The sequence below is a fragment of the Schistocerca serialis genome, chromosome 2 (genome assembly GCF_023864345.2).
Source record: "Schistocerca serialis cubense isolate TAMUIC-IGC-003099 chromosome 2, iqSchSeri2.2, whole genome shotgun sequence".
Classification (NCBI taxonomy): Eukaryota; Metazoa; Arthropoda; class Insecta; order Orthoptera; family Acrididae; genus Schistocerca; species Schistocerca serialis.
Window position 1 is genome coordinate 413,233,366 of NC_064639.1, and position 14,153 is coordinate 413,247,518.

At 38.9% G+C, this 14,153-nt stretch overlaps 1 protein-coding gene across 4 annotated transcripts in view; it reads right to left on the minus strand.

Annotated features, from left to right (window-relative positions):
* Positions 1-14,153, minus strand: part of LOC126457254 (E3 ubiquitin-protein ligase TRIP12) — a 233,130-nt gene that overhangs the window by 25,384 nt on the left and 193,593 nt on the right. For all 4 annotated transcript variants that reach the window (XM_050093414.1, XM_050093412.1, XM_050093415.1 and 1 more), the window contains exons 27-28: positions 11,025-11,209; positions 10,747-10,856 (exon numbers count right to left, since the gene is read on the minus strand). In XM_050093414.1, the coding sequence (XP_049949371.1) occupies positions 10,747-10,856; positions 11,025-11,209 (295 nt within the window). The remainder of the gene's footprint in view (positions 1-10,746; positions 10,857-11,024; positions 11,210-14,153) is intronic.

The window sequence follows — 14,153 nt, forward strand, 5'->3', positions numbered from 1 at the left end:
TATTCCACTCTAAATGAACGAACCCACATTTTTTTTTTTTTTTATGTTTGCTCAAGTACTGCCCATTATGTCATTATGAAATACTACAATAAATGTTTATTGGCTTCAGACTACTAAAGGAAGGCAGACATGTACTAACACATAACAATACGCAAGGTTTTGGTGAGAGTGTATTACACGAACAAAAATCACATGAACTGAGTACCAGTACAGCACTCGTGGCTGCCACATCGCGGTCGCGAAGTGGGGCCAAGGCAGTTCCAAATAAGTTTTATAGTCTTGACGATAATTTATGGATTTGTAGTTTTAGGGTGACGATGTCCACTATGGACAAATAGTAGTTACTGTTATTCTGAAGAAGGTTGGGTTATCCCGACTGAAACCTGGGTAAATTCTAGATAAACGGTGCAACTGATGCTGTTAATTATTAAAAGTGAGATGACTTGGGTCCAGCATGCTGGGGGAGATATCTTAACTACTCCTCCCTTAACAGTAGTTTAACTAGCAGCAATGGAAAATTATGTAACATATCAACTGTCTGTATGTTGTTTGGTAACATTTTAGGTAAATAACCTGGAAGACCATGCTTGGCACGGAGAGCCAGAAGGGGCATTCCACCATGATATGAGCTACTGTCTATAAGGCTCTGCAACCACAACATGAGGGTACTTCTCATTACATAATTTAACTATGGATAACCTGGTATGACCGATGTGGAAGGAACATAAGATGGTGGACTTCTTCCAGAAGGAACAGAAGGAGGAATGCAGATGGTAGACTTCTTCCAGGAGGAACCGATGGGGAATGTTAAACAGCCATAGTTTGTGTGATAGATAGAGCAGTACCCCATCAGATGATGATCCATGCCCTCTCATACCTGCACCCCAGATTGCCAAAGTAAATGTTGGGCAATCAGTCACTTCTGTAGCCATTCTGTCAGCCAGTTTGTTTCCAAAGTACCATCATTATGTGTGACATAAGAAAGACGCCTGATCAGGTAGTATGATTATGGTCAGAGAGAAGAACATGAATAGCAGATAACCACAGGGTGAAAAGAATACCTTTGATCAATAACTGGGTGACTGCTCATTGAGTCTCTACAATGCAATGTGGTTGAGGGTAGTCTGTTTAGTCTTTGTTGATGGCATCATCTGCTCCATAAAATTACTATGTTCTCACCAACAAATGATGTTCCCGAATGATGGAAGAAATAAAAGCATCTCTTGTACAGTCCAGGTTTTGGAGCTTTCAGTATAAATGACAGTAGCACCCTGATATTCCTATAGAACAGATGCTGAAATGTCATGAGAGTGAAAAAATTTGTCCTTCAAATAAATTGGTTCCAATTTGTGGGCTGAGTAGCAACTGAGGTGGTGAGCACACTATAAGGGTGGTTGATTGAGGTCCCAGTGGATGGTCTTGAGACACATTCCAATTGGGAAACCCACAAAAGCCCCCCCTCCCTGTTGGAAGGTATCTGGTCCATCATGGTAATGGTAGTAAGTGGAAGAGTTCTGTAGAAAGGAGGATTAAAGTTCCAGCCACACAGGCAACTGCAGCAGAGGTATCTCTGACAACCTCATTGATACGCCATGGTGGAGAGGGAACAGTGGTAACAGCAGAGGTATACAACTGCCAAGTTAACTCAATGCGGCAGTTGGTCTGTCGGGGGTCACAAAGAAGAGAGAATCACCAAGAAGTGACTGCTGTCACAAAGATCAGTCTACAGTGCCCAATGCAGTGAAACCATGAGATTGGGGGAAGAGATTCCCAAACTGATAGCCAAAAAGGGGTCATATATGAGTGCCATCATTGAAAAGACACAGATCAAAACCGGGAAGAAGTTGGTCAGCCAGAAGGCTTCTACCCTATCAGAAAAGCTGTTACTCCTCTCTACAATGGCTGGTGTGCATTGAAATGGCCAAACAGAAGCGCAGGGTGGGTGAGCTGCACTGGGGAGGGGTGCAGTAGCAGACAACTGTCAAATTAAAGAGGTCACCACCTCAAAATTTGGACATGCTCTGACTGAGGGTAGCCAGACATACATTGCAAATAATAATCGCTGGGCTTATTCCCAATTGCACAGTTACTGCTTCCAATAGTGAGAAATCCACTCACTGCTGACAACTGTATGAAACAAAATAAAGACCCATCTACATGCTCTCTCAAGGTCAGTACAGTTCTGATGGAAGGCATAGTAACCTTGAAGGGGTGATGAATGGTCACTGGTTGAAAGAGTTTCTTGGAGAGCAACACAGACTGCAGGACAGGAGGAGATTCGTTATTGCAGTTCTGGCATGTGACAGTAATATCCAGTGCCATTAAACTGAATTATCATGTTAATGAAATCCTTGTTAAGCAAGGAGAGGCCAAGAGGAAGGTGAGGACCCAAGATCAGTGTCACCATTGCGGACAAAACAATACTGACACATATAAGTTCCAACTCCACTTTCACTGTGTGTGTGTGTGTGTGTGTGTGTGTGTGTGTGTGTGTGTGTGTGTGTGTGTGAGAGAGAGAGAGAGAGAGAGAGAGAGAGAGAGAGAACATGCACATGTTGTGTGGGGTGGTGAGGTGGCACCTGGGGGTCACTGCAGTAGTCTTCCAGAGAAAGCGTTTTCTACTGTGAGCCCCATCACCAGTTGATGTGGGAAGTCTAATCCCCTGAAGATGGTGCTGCAGGATTTTTTATTTATTTATTTTTTTTTTTTTTTTGGGGGGGGGGGGGGGGGGGAGGGAGGTTGGTGGGGGCTGTGACCCCCATTATGAGCTAATTTGTTTGTGTGACTACTAGATGTTGACACTGAGGAAATGGAGGGAGTAAGTACTTGGGGTACTGATGACGTCATGGCCATGGTATAGACAAAATTCAATACCATTGGGACAGGATCAAAGTGATCATACTTTTTCCAGGCTTCAAAACAGAAAGGTGATCAGAGTCCAAGTTTCTGTATTTTACATTACTTAACTAAGATAGCACACTTCTGGGATTATCTGCACAAATAACACAGAATGATGGTCGCTCACTTGGGGAGTTTTCATGAAGCAGATGACCAGTCTTTGCAAACCGGGCAGTTTGTGTACAGTGGGAACACACATGCCCAATGTCTTGACATTTAACAAACCACATCACAGATGGTAAATACAATTTCATACATCAATGGTAAGTTTATCAGGAAGCGAATTCTCTCAAAATGCTTCAGTGTCAACTTTGTTGTCTGGTGGGTCTCAATGCAGATGACGTACGAAGTGGACCACTCGCTTCTCCAAGTTTTCAAATAATTCCTCATCTATTTGCAGTAGTAAGTGTTAGTGAAAAATTAAACCCTGTACCACATTCCAGCTCTTATAGAGTTTTACAGTGACAAGTACATCACTAAGGCTCCTGCAACATACTAATAATCAGGGTTGGATAGAAGTGACTTAATTATGACAGATCCACTTCATAATTTAGTGAGGGAAGAGAATTTCCAAATATATTTTCAATATGATCTACAGGGAATATAGACTAAGTAATCTGAAAGGACTCTCCATCAGTCTGGGCACAAATCCAGAACTACAGACAGTAAGTTTTCCTATATGCTTGATTTTGCTTTCCACCCACAGGGTGGCCAACTCCATTCGACGGATCTCCCTAAAGCAAGTGCAATAGCTACCTGGGCTTGATGACCTTGATGGCCACTGCCTGCATTCCTGGTGCCCACAAAAGGACAGGTATCTACATTCCAGCATGCATGGAGACATAACAGGCTTGGTGTAAATAGGGTACTGTGTGACCTCTATGCACTGGGCGCTATATGATTGAGTGTAATTTCCTATGTGGCACACTGATTGTCAAGACTAGTAAAAATACAAGCTGTACATCTGAGTTCTCATGGTTGCCTGTTCTGAAATGTAATCTGATGCTTCATAGTTGAATTTACAGGTGTGTCCATGCATATGACACATATCCTTCTGAAAACTGTTCCCGATTAGCTGTCTCTGGCTCTCCATCCTCTGTGTTACAACAAAATGTACCGAGGGTTTTTTTTTCTGTTAATTTCCCTTCTACATCCAGGGCCAACTTCTTTTATATAGTAGTTCTACTACTGTTCAGTCTTTTGAGTAGAGTGCTCCTGATTTCTCCACTTACTTGGTTATACAGTTATGTGTAGTCAGAGTGTGTCTTAGCAACTTTTTTCATACAAGAAAAGAATGGACGTAAAAATAGTTTTGGCCTCAGGTGGCACAGTAGAGCTAGAAATTTCAGTTTCAGCTGAGAAGTTATTGCTTATCTTGAGAAGTTATTGCTTATCTTGAGAAGTTATTGCTTATCTTGAGAAGTTATTGCTTATCTTGAGAAGTTATTGCTTATCTTGAGAAGTTATTGCTTATCTTGAGAAGTTATTGCTTATCTTGAGAAGTTATTGCTTATCTTGAGAAGTTATTGCTTATCTTGAGAAGTTATTGCTTATCTTGAGAAGTTATTGCTTATCTTGAGAAGTTATTGCTTATCTTGAGAAGTTATTGCTTATCTTGAGAAGTTATTGCTTATCTTGAGAAGTTATTGCTTATCTTACATTTCAGATACGTGAAGTGTATAACAGAAATTGTGGTTCATCTTACTACATGTCTACAATGCCGTTTGTTCTTAGGGCAAGGAATTGTTGTAAAGTAAATGAATCGGAGTCTGTGTTTCAAATGCAGGTAGTAGGATTGGAGAGGATGTGCCTGCTCTTTCTCACTACAGAGAAAACCTCTGACACGTTAAAAGTTCGCAAAATAGTGAAGTAAAACTATGAAGAAGAAACTGAAGCCAGATAATCTCATAAAAACTTCACGAAATATTAGATGCATAGACAAGTGAGCCATGAATGCTGGATATTTTGCAGGGAATTTAGTTCGGCATCACATTTATACGTAGTAACTGAGGAAAGAACAATCAATTAACAAACACAAGACCTGTTTAGAAATAATAAATCCTCGAATGAAAAATATAATCCAATACAGGCTGTAGAACAGTATGACCTTTTTGATGTGTGAAAACCTATTAGCAACTCATATCCTGTTCCTATGTTCACCAATTTTTGCATCCATCAATAAATGCTTAAAGCAGAGTTTACTTGAAGAAAACAGTGTGTGTGACTATCATAAAAAGTATGTGGTATTTCTACAGGCTTAAGAGCAGTTGCTTGTGGATCTGATTAAAAATCAATTTTCTTAATAAAGTGTTAAAACAACATTTAGAATTTTTTGATCAAAATGGTAATTAAAGGAATTGGACATGGGGAAGTTTTTTGAAAACTAATTTAAAGAGCTCTTGGCAAATGGGCCACACCCATGTTTCTGCTGCTTTTCACATGTCAAATGTTGTACAGTATATCTTTCTCACTCCAAACTGGCAGCCCTGTCAGAAGATACACTTTGCAATGCTCTTAGGCTTTCCCTTGCATATCTTTGGTTTTTGGATGTGTTGTTTATACAGTTTGAGCAGTTTCTATTTTGTCATTGTTGAAGTTGTTTGGGCGCTGAAAATTGTAAGTTTTACGGTAATCTGTTTATTTTGCCATGAAGTTGAGACTTTGTAAGCACATATACAGACTAGCTAGATACCAGGTCAACTCCAAGTGCCTCAAGACAGAAGCTCAAATATTTGGAGACCCAAAGTGGCACTTCTAAGAGAAGTTATCAATACAATATGACTAAATGTGATTATGTAACTACTGATCTGAGTGCTTTGTGTAGCTTCTAATGGATGTGGTTCTGTAGGAACTCTGTGGAGAAGGTGGTACTAAAATAGAAGAAGAATTTAAAGGCATGAAAGGTGTGGTCAGTTAACTTCAAATGGTTTTATTTCTGTGGAGCAACTAAAACTGAGTATTCTCTAGGAATGTGTAAAGGAAGAGTTTATAATTCAAATATTGGACTAGTGTAAAGAATGAGGAGTACTAGGCAGAGTAGAAGAGCAATCTGAATATTTTACACCATCCTGGATTTGCAACAAGGTTTGAGAAGTGTACCCAGTTACATCAGCTAAACATGTGTTCTTAAAGCAACTACAGAGGCCAAAGTAAGAAGTAACAAGAAAAGGTAGTTAAAAGACGAGGAACACGTAATCCAAGATTATGCAACTGGAATGTATATAGATCTAATATATTGAATTGAAATTCCAAGAATTAAATTTTGTGACACGTTTATTTTATTTACAAAAAAATCTGACCTAGAGGCCTGAAATTTTTGAACGTTTCAGGGTACTATTAGGAGAAAAATAGGCTACAGACTTTAACATACTATCAACAGAAAGAAAACTATATACAGATTAATAATTAAAAAGTAACCTTAATTACTTTTATCAGATGTAAATATTTCTAGAATAAAAACTTGTGACTGAAACAACACGATTGTAATCTACTTTTTCGACAGACATATCAACATGTACTTAAATTCCAACCATCAAGTAAGATAGATAGTCAGTGCATAAATTGGAAGTACGTACTGGCAAATAAAAATGTAGTTTACTGATCTTCAAGAAAATTTTAATAATATCAATATGGGAACTAATATGTTTAACTGTATCTGATATTATGATAATGTTCAGCAAGAACACTTCTATTGTTCTATAATTTTCATCATAATATAGTGTGTTTATGATTGGTTGTGACTTTTGAAATCTGGCTAAATAGAGGCAATGTGACGCCACTGACCAGTAAACATCAACGGTGAGTGGTTTTTCCTTCTGCACTGCCTGCATTTCAGTTGGTAAAATGTCCCCGTTGCCATGATGTAAATACACAGTACCACATGGTGTCACACATCAGATGCCATCGATGTTCATCAGCTCTCACTCGAAAAGGGTATTCTTTGGCATTCAAGTATTCTCAGGGTTGCCACAAATTTCCCCAAGTGAAATTCCCCGATATTTTCCTGATTTCCAGGCGAGTTTTAGCATGTTTTCCTGACAAATTTTGGTACCTCAAAAAATATGTATGAACTTCTGTATTTCTCCCCTGTATGGGCAAAATCTGAAGTACCAACACCAACGTCTTTTGAAATGAATGGTTTTCAGATGGAGAAGGCAAGCCAAATGGTATTTGTGTTTCATTAAGACCATTGTTGTTATTTTATTTCAATAAAATGAAACACATTTGGTGACAAAAATACGCATTTCCTTGGACTCTCAAAACAGTTTTAAAATACCTTCACTGTTTCCAGAAATAACCTCAGAAAAAGTAGGCCTCTTGAAAAAAGTGTGTAAGGCAGGGAAGAGTTGTGTAAACCCACACTACAGGTGACTGCCAACAAAATGTTGGTTCTACTATGTTTGTTATTGTCGGCTATCACACACTGCGTTATGTCTGTTATTTTGGAGGTATTCTGAGATTTTTCTTTCGAGAATTATATGAGTACCCCAACTGCCACAATTTTCACCTTCTAATTGTCTATAATTTCAAACATATGAAGTGCCAAAACATACTATAAAAAATAAAATGCCTATAAAATGTACTTGTGGTGAGACAGTCACAATTCTGGAAATCCTTCGCCCACGGCCTCTGGCCTGCCAAGGAGCACCGCAGTTCTGGGTCCGTGGATAAATCACAAAAATCCACCGCATTACGCCACACACAGACAAACCCAGCCTGTGGACAGATTAGCGGGACTAGATCCTATTGGCAGGGCCTGCACTTTAGTGGGAAATGACGGGCTTCAGATCGGCAGGCCTGATCCATTAGATATATCTGCAGAAATGCCCCGTGGTCTTGGCCCGTCACAAAAATTGACTTGCTGGCCAGCTATTCATGTGTCACAGATACCATGTTGATGAAATGAGACCACAGTGTTTCACTCCATGCAACAGATAACTTGAACAAATACTCTGAGAGTCAATAATAATGAGGATAGACAGCAACTCACCGTAAAGATGATCGATGAGTCGCAGACAGACATGTAGAAAAGACAATCACACTCTCAGAACTAAATTTTCAGGCATAGCCTTTGTCAAAAAATGAGAGCACACACACATTCATACAATCACTCAGATACAACTCATGGACACGACTGTCGTCTTCACCCCCTGTGTCTACAATCTCTGGGAATCAGATCCAAACAAACCATTCCTCATGCCTCTCATCGGCAGCTTCTAGGCTAGTGGCAAGAAGTGATGGCAGCACTGACTGCAAGCTGAGGGGAGTTGTAGGAAGAGAAGTGGCACACATACTCAGCTGCTCCCATCCAGCAATGATGCATGACACTTTAGTAAACGAACCACTGCATCTACTGAGACAAAAACAAGATTTTTGCCCCCCTTCCCAAATTTCACTGACATCTTTGAAATTCCCTTATTTCCAGAACTTGTAGCAACCCTGATTTTGTAGTCTTCACATATTGTGTTGGCATTGCATTATTAATAACCATGCACCATGTCTCAACATGAGATTTGCAATGACAGGGCATATATGAAAACAAGGGGGAAAAAAAATTCCCCATATTTCCCAGTTACAAAAACATTTTTTCCCCAGGTGAAAATACACTATACCCCATGTGAAAGTACTTTCTTCCCTTGTTAAAGTAACAATGTACTTATCAATCCTTTGACTGGTAAATGTTCTATACATCAGTGAACACCTTCCCAACACTTTAGGAAGCTAAACCCAGCAAAAAAACATAGCATTTTGAAAGATCTTTAATGTGAAGCAACACATACACTGCACATTTTCATATTACAAAAGTATAAGCAGAATGCCACCAAATATGGCACTGTAGCTTCTGAAACACTGAAATCGAAATTACACTACGCAATGTGCTTTGTCAGCCAATCATAGCTCACCTCACACTATCTCGCCAGCCAATGAAAGCAGATATTCAGAACACAAGACACATGATGATGTCAGTCACACAAACAGAGAAAGTTAATGGCTTAAATTAATATACACACAGTGTAGCTGAAAGAAAAGCTAAGCTGTCACACCAATAATATGGTCTTTTTTAGTGTGTGTCACTCTTTAAAATATATCAAACATAAATGTGCCAGTAAAATTTTAAATACTGGTATAAATGTCTTTCCTTCTGGGCCCAAAACTTTTCCAACTGGCTGGTTCTCAAAGTGTTGAACGAAAGTCAAATGTTCCACGATTTAAGAAATTCATACATTCTCACACATAACATAATTCACCTTGTGTAAAAGGTGATGTACTTTGAAAGTAACACTTCTGAAACCACCATTCACAGTATTTTCCCATTATCTGTTAGAAATATAAATAGTTGTGACAATGCTCACTGAAACCTGTTTGTTGTTACGAAGTATTTTTTAGCCTTCGTCCTAAAGTCTTTAACACATTTTGCTGTTGGCTAGTGAATGCACTCTTCTGATGTTGTAAACGGTGCTTTTTATTTTGGCATTATTCTCTCGTTTATGTTTTTTGCTTGGTATTATTCTGCAGTAGTAGGCTGAAGTAAAACTGCTACAGTACGAGTTCTTATCTGTCAAAATTACAAAAATTTACCTGAAAACTGAAACAATGAAAAATTCTGATTTTTCCTGGGTAACCTGGGGCATATACATTCTGAATAAAAGTGGTTGTCCAGGAATACATTCACAAGCTGTAAAGAAAATTTTCTGCTGCAAAATATTCATCAAATTTGACAATAGTAATGGACAACATGTCATAAACTAAGTTGTGATGGATGAAACTCCAATGATGCGGTGGAGGAAACCGGATACAGCGAAATCCTGCTTTTACACTTTTCCAGAATCTTTAAAAAATGCAGTAAAATGAAGAAAAATGGAAAAGTGGGAAATAGCATTTTAAACAGCAAATGTTACGTATAGGATCTCCTCTCTCATTTTCATACTTTATGTCGGATATACAATGGCAAGAGACTGCTATTTGTTGCTACTTACACTGCTGCTTTCTTTGATAATAATCAACAAGAAACAAATAATAGACTGCATATGATAGAAGATGTTCTGAACAAGAATTTAGCAAAAATTTTTCTCCGTTTGAAAATCTTTTCAGATGCCTCTTTAGTACATTACATTCTGCACAGAAATTAGAGTCATCTTAGATTTTAAAATCTAATCAGCTGCCGTGCTTCATTTCTGACTGTATCACTATACAGCATAAGAATAATACAAATATAAACATGACATGATACGTATATTCTTCCGTGTTTGCTGTTGTCTCACTCTAGTTTCGTAGTTTATTAGGCAGACAGGATTTACATGAGATAGCAGCAAACACAAAAGAATACACGGCATAATGTTTACATTCTTCTACCTTTTCTTTTAATTTATTTACTGACGCAGAGATTTTGGCACTAGTATTTATCTTTGTGCCCGCAAAGCATGCCTGTGTAGCGCTACATATATTCTATGGCAAAAGTTAGTTGTGGCGGCACCTACCAACATTTTTCAGAATTTCCGTTTACTCTGCACTCGATTCTAAGCCGCAGGCAGTTTTTTGAATTACAAAAACCGGAAAAAAAAGTGCGGCTTAGATTCGAGTAAATACGGTAGTATTTGAAGCCACAAAATCCAATACCGGCAACACAATTGAGTGAAGAAGTTTCTATCAGCAAGGCAGAAATAGTAATGGTCACAACAACACAATTACTCAATATTATACTAAGTGCTGGTCAGAAAGCCAGTGTTTATAATGCTGACATCCCTGTAAGAATATAAACATCAGAATATTTTCTGTCTAATCTCATTTTCAAACAGGAATCATCATATCCAGAACAAGACAACCAACATTGAACATTTCGTTGCTCACCATGCAGATGCTATCTGCTGTAACCATGATGGTAGATTGCCTGTCATTATTACCAATGGATCTTGAAGCTGCCTGCTGGCTTTAGCAGCAATTTTACTGTTTATGAACTCCTGCAAAGCAGTAAGAAAAAGGGCATACATAAATAGATATTAAATAGCTGCACTACAAGTAAAAAATCTGTTCAGTTTTAATAAACAGTAACAAATGTTTCATTAAACAAATGGCGTAGTAAATATGGATTTCATGGATATAATACAAACAGCAATTTAACAGCGTACCTGCTGAGTAACAATTGGTTGATATTCAACAGCCGTGTACAAGGTGCCCCAGTATCTGTTCAAAGCATGTAGTACCCTAAGCAGACACAAGACTTCAAGTGAAGCATCCTGCACTGTGACAGAATCAGGAAGACGTGACGTTAAAAATGGCACCAGTGGAGAGTTCAATGATGGAACAATGCCATCTGAAAATGAAACACGAATGTAATATTAGTGAACAACAACAAGAGTAGGTATCACAAAATCCTATCCAATAGCATCAGGTGTTTTCACCATAAGAGTTTGCATAACACTACTACTCAAAATCCTTATCATATTAAAAGGTAGTAGTAGTAGTAGTAGTAGTAGTAGTAGTAACAATAACAATACAGCACAGTTTCACTCACTGTAACAAGACTAATGTACGAACAATGTGGGGAAGGAAGATGATGTCGTGGTGGTGAGTGGAGAAGAAAGAAGGGGGAGGGGTGTGGAGCGGTAGGGTGGCAGTGGAGGACAGTTTGGAGAAGCGGGGAAAGGGTGAGTTGGAAGGCAGAAAAAATTGCTTTACTCTAGTCACCCAACAAAAGAAATTTCAAATCTTCTCTGTCCTGGTTAGATATGTAATTGCTGTATAAAGTAAAGCAGAGCATTAGACACATGAAACCTCTAGCTCTGTTGTGATCAGAGCAAACCTTTTGGTGGAAGTTACTAAGTGTCAAAGATCATAACTTAAGTTCCAGTTTTCAGGGTAGAATCATTTGAAGAAAGTCAGCCACTGAATGCAATCTCTGCAACACTTACTTATCCACAAAATGTCATTAAAAGCTTTCAGTAACAGTCACTTTAAGGTTTTAGCAACTGTTACAAGATACAAGGATTGTTCCTAATATTGCGAGTACAAAAAAGCAAGGTAGGAAGATTAGGATCTAACAACCCAATGGTGATTATATTACTAGAAATAGAGTAAAAGCTCAAAGAGCAAGGAAGGGAAAGGAAATTGAAAGAAATTGGAAATGTTCTTTTCAAAGGAATGATTCTGGTACTTTCAATGATCATTATGGTCATACCAGGGATACAAACCCTAGACCCTTAGGTGGTCAACTAAATATGACAACAGAATCACTGAAACTTTGAGGCAAATTAAAACTGTGTGCTGGACCAGACTTAAACCTGCAATTTTTGTTTTTCGCAAGCTTATGCTCTACCAGGCTGTGGGTAAGCCACGTCTCCACCATATCTTTTCTTCCAAGAGTGCTGGTCTGCTAGGTTTGCTGTGGAACTTCTGCGTATTTTGGAAGGTAGAGATGAGATACTGGTGAATGTAAAGCTATGAGAACGAGTCATGTTCAGTTAGATCATCAGTAGAGCACTTGCCCTCTAAACGCAAAGGGCTCTGGTTTGAGACACAGTCCGGCAAACTGTTTTAATCTGACAGAAGTTTCAAATCAGTGCACACATTGCTGCACAGTGAAAAATTTTTCTGGAACATAATTAGTACCTGGCAGCAACTTGACAATGAAGACCAATTATACGTACAAGAAAGTTGTCTGCAGAGCATGCATTAGGAACCCCAGTTTTCAAACAAACTGTTTCAAAGGCTCAGAGCAATTAGTGTGTAAGCCAAACATCCCATTGTGGGAGCCTCACTTTCCAAGTTGCCCATTTATGAAACCTATAATGTAATTGGATTAATACAAAAATCTACTCGCCAAGAGGCAACAGGGGAAAACACACAAAGGTATTGAAATTTGCAAGCTTTTGGAGTTATTGGCTCTTGCTTTTGGCAGAAGGGTTGAAGGTGAAGGAAGAGGAGTGAAGGGAAAGGATGGGTGAGGTTGAGGAAACAGGGAGAGTTCAGAAAAGTCACCCAGAAACCCGGGTCAGAGCAGACTTCCCAGACAGGATGAGAAGGAAAGACTGATGAAGACTGCACTGAAAGAGTGCAGTCCCCAACAATCAATATTTCCTTCTCATCCTGTCCTTTAAGTCTCCCCTGATCGGGGTTTTGGGCAACTTTTCCAAACTTTTCCCATTTCATCAGCCTCGCTGCTCATTTTCCTTCACCGTTCTTCCTTCCCCTTCAACTCTTCTGCCAGAAGGAAGAGTCACTGGCTTTGAAAACTTGCAAATTTCAATAACTTTGTGTGTGTTTTCTTCTGCCACTGTCTGGTGAATAGATTTTTTTTCTCTCCAATTACATTTATGAAACCTGTAGCATGTATGATGAAATAATGAATGAAAGAGGAAGCTCTTCACAACTGAATTCAGTTCAGTTGGAATTGAAAAGAGAGCTCGTTTGGCGGTTGGAGGAATGTTCTTACTGCCTAGAAGCAAGAGAGATTAACTACTCCAAAACCTGGGCCACTGTTCAGACATTTTGTTGGTTGATACTGCCTCTTGGGTCATTGTTCAAACGTTTTGTTGGTTGAGACTTCCTCTTGATTTACAATAATGCCTGTCCACATCAAACTGCTGTTACTCATCGATCCATTTTTTGCAATAGAATATGTCCCCTGTATGGAGTATCAAGTAAGATTTCTATATCAAGTAAGATTTCTAAAGCTGAATCTCAAAGAGCAAGCTTAAGTAAATGAACTACTGCCCTTCAGGTGCAACCAAAGTTCCTTCCAGATATCTGTATGGCTATTTCGTAGAAGCAAAACTGACTGAATTGAACCTCTTTATTCAATTTACTGACAGCAAGAGGTATTGCTATCTATAATGAGAACCAACTGCTGGTAACCAACCATACCCCCCATGAACAATTGTTATTGTTGAAGACATCTGCAGCATTTGCTACCTTTTTCATACATATCTTGTTTTCTTATTGTTTGATATGTAACTTCAGCTTCTGCCCTTTCCTGACGGCATGTTTTGGAAACTGCTGAATGCCCAATGCCTCAGTTGATAATTTTGTTCCATGTCCTTTCTGACAATATGTTTATGTACTCTACATTCTGACACTGTGGATGACATTCCAACAATGTAGTATGCTAACCACACCCTGTATTGTTAAAACACTAAGCAATACACAGGAAATACAAAGTACAGAAAGGTAGTCACTTGTGTTAGAAACATGTGATTTTATTCAGAGCACAGCAGGCCAGCACCACAAATGCAATGCACCTCCTTAACAGTGGCAGCGAC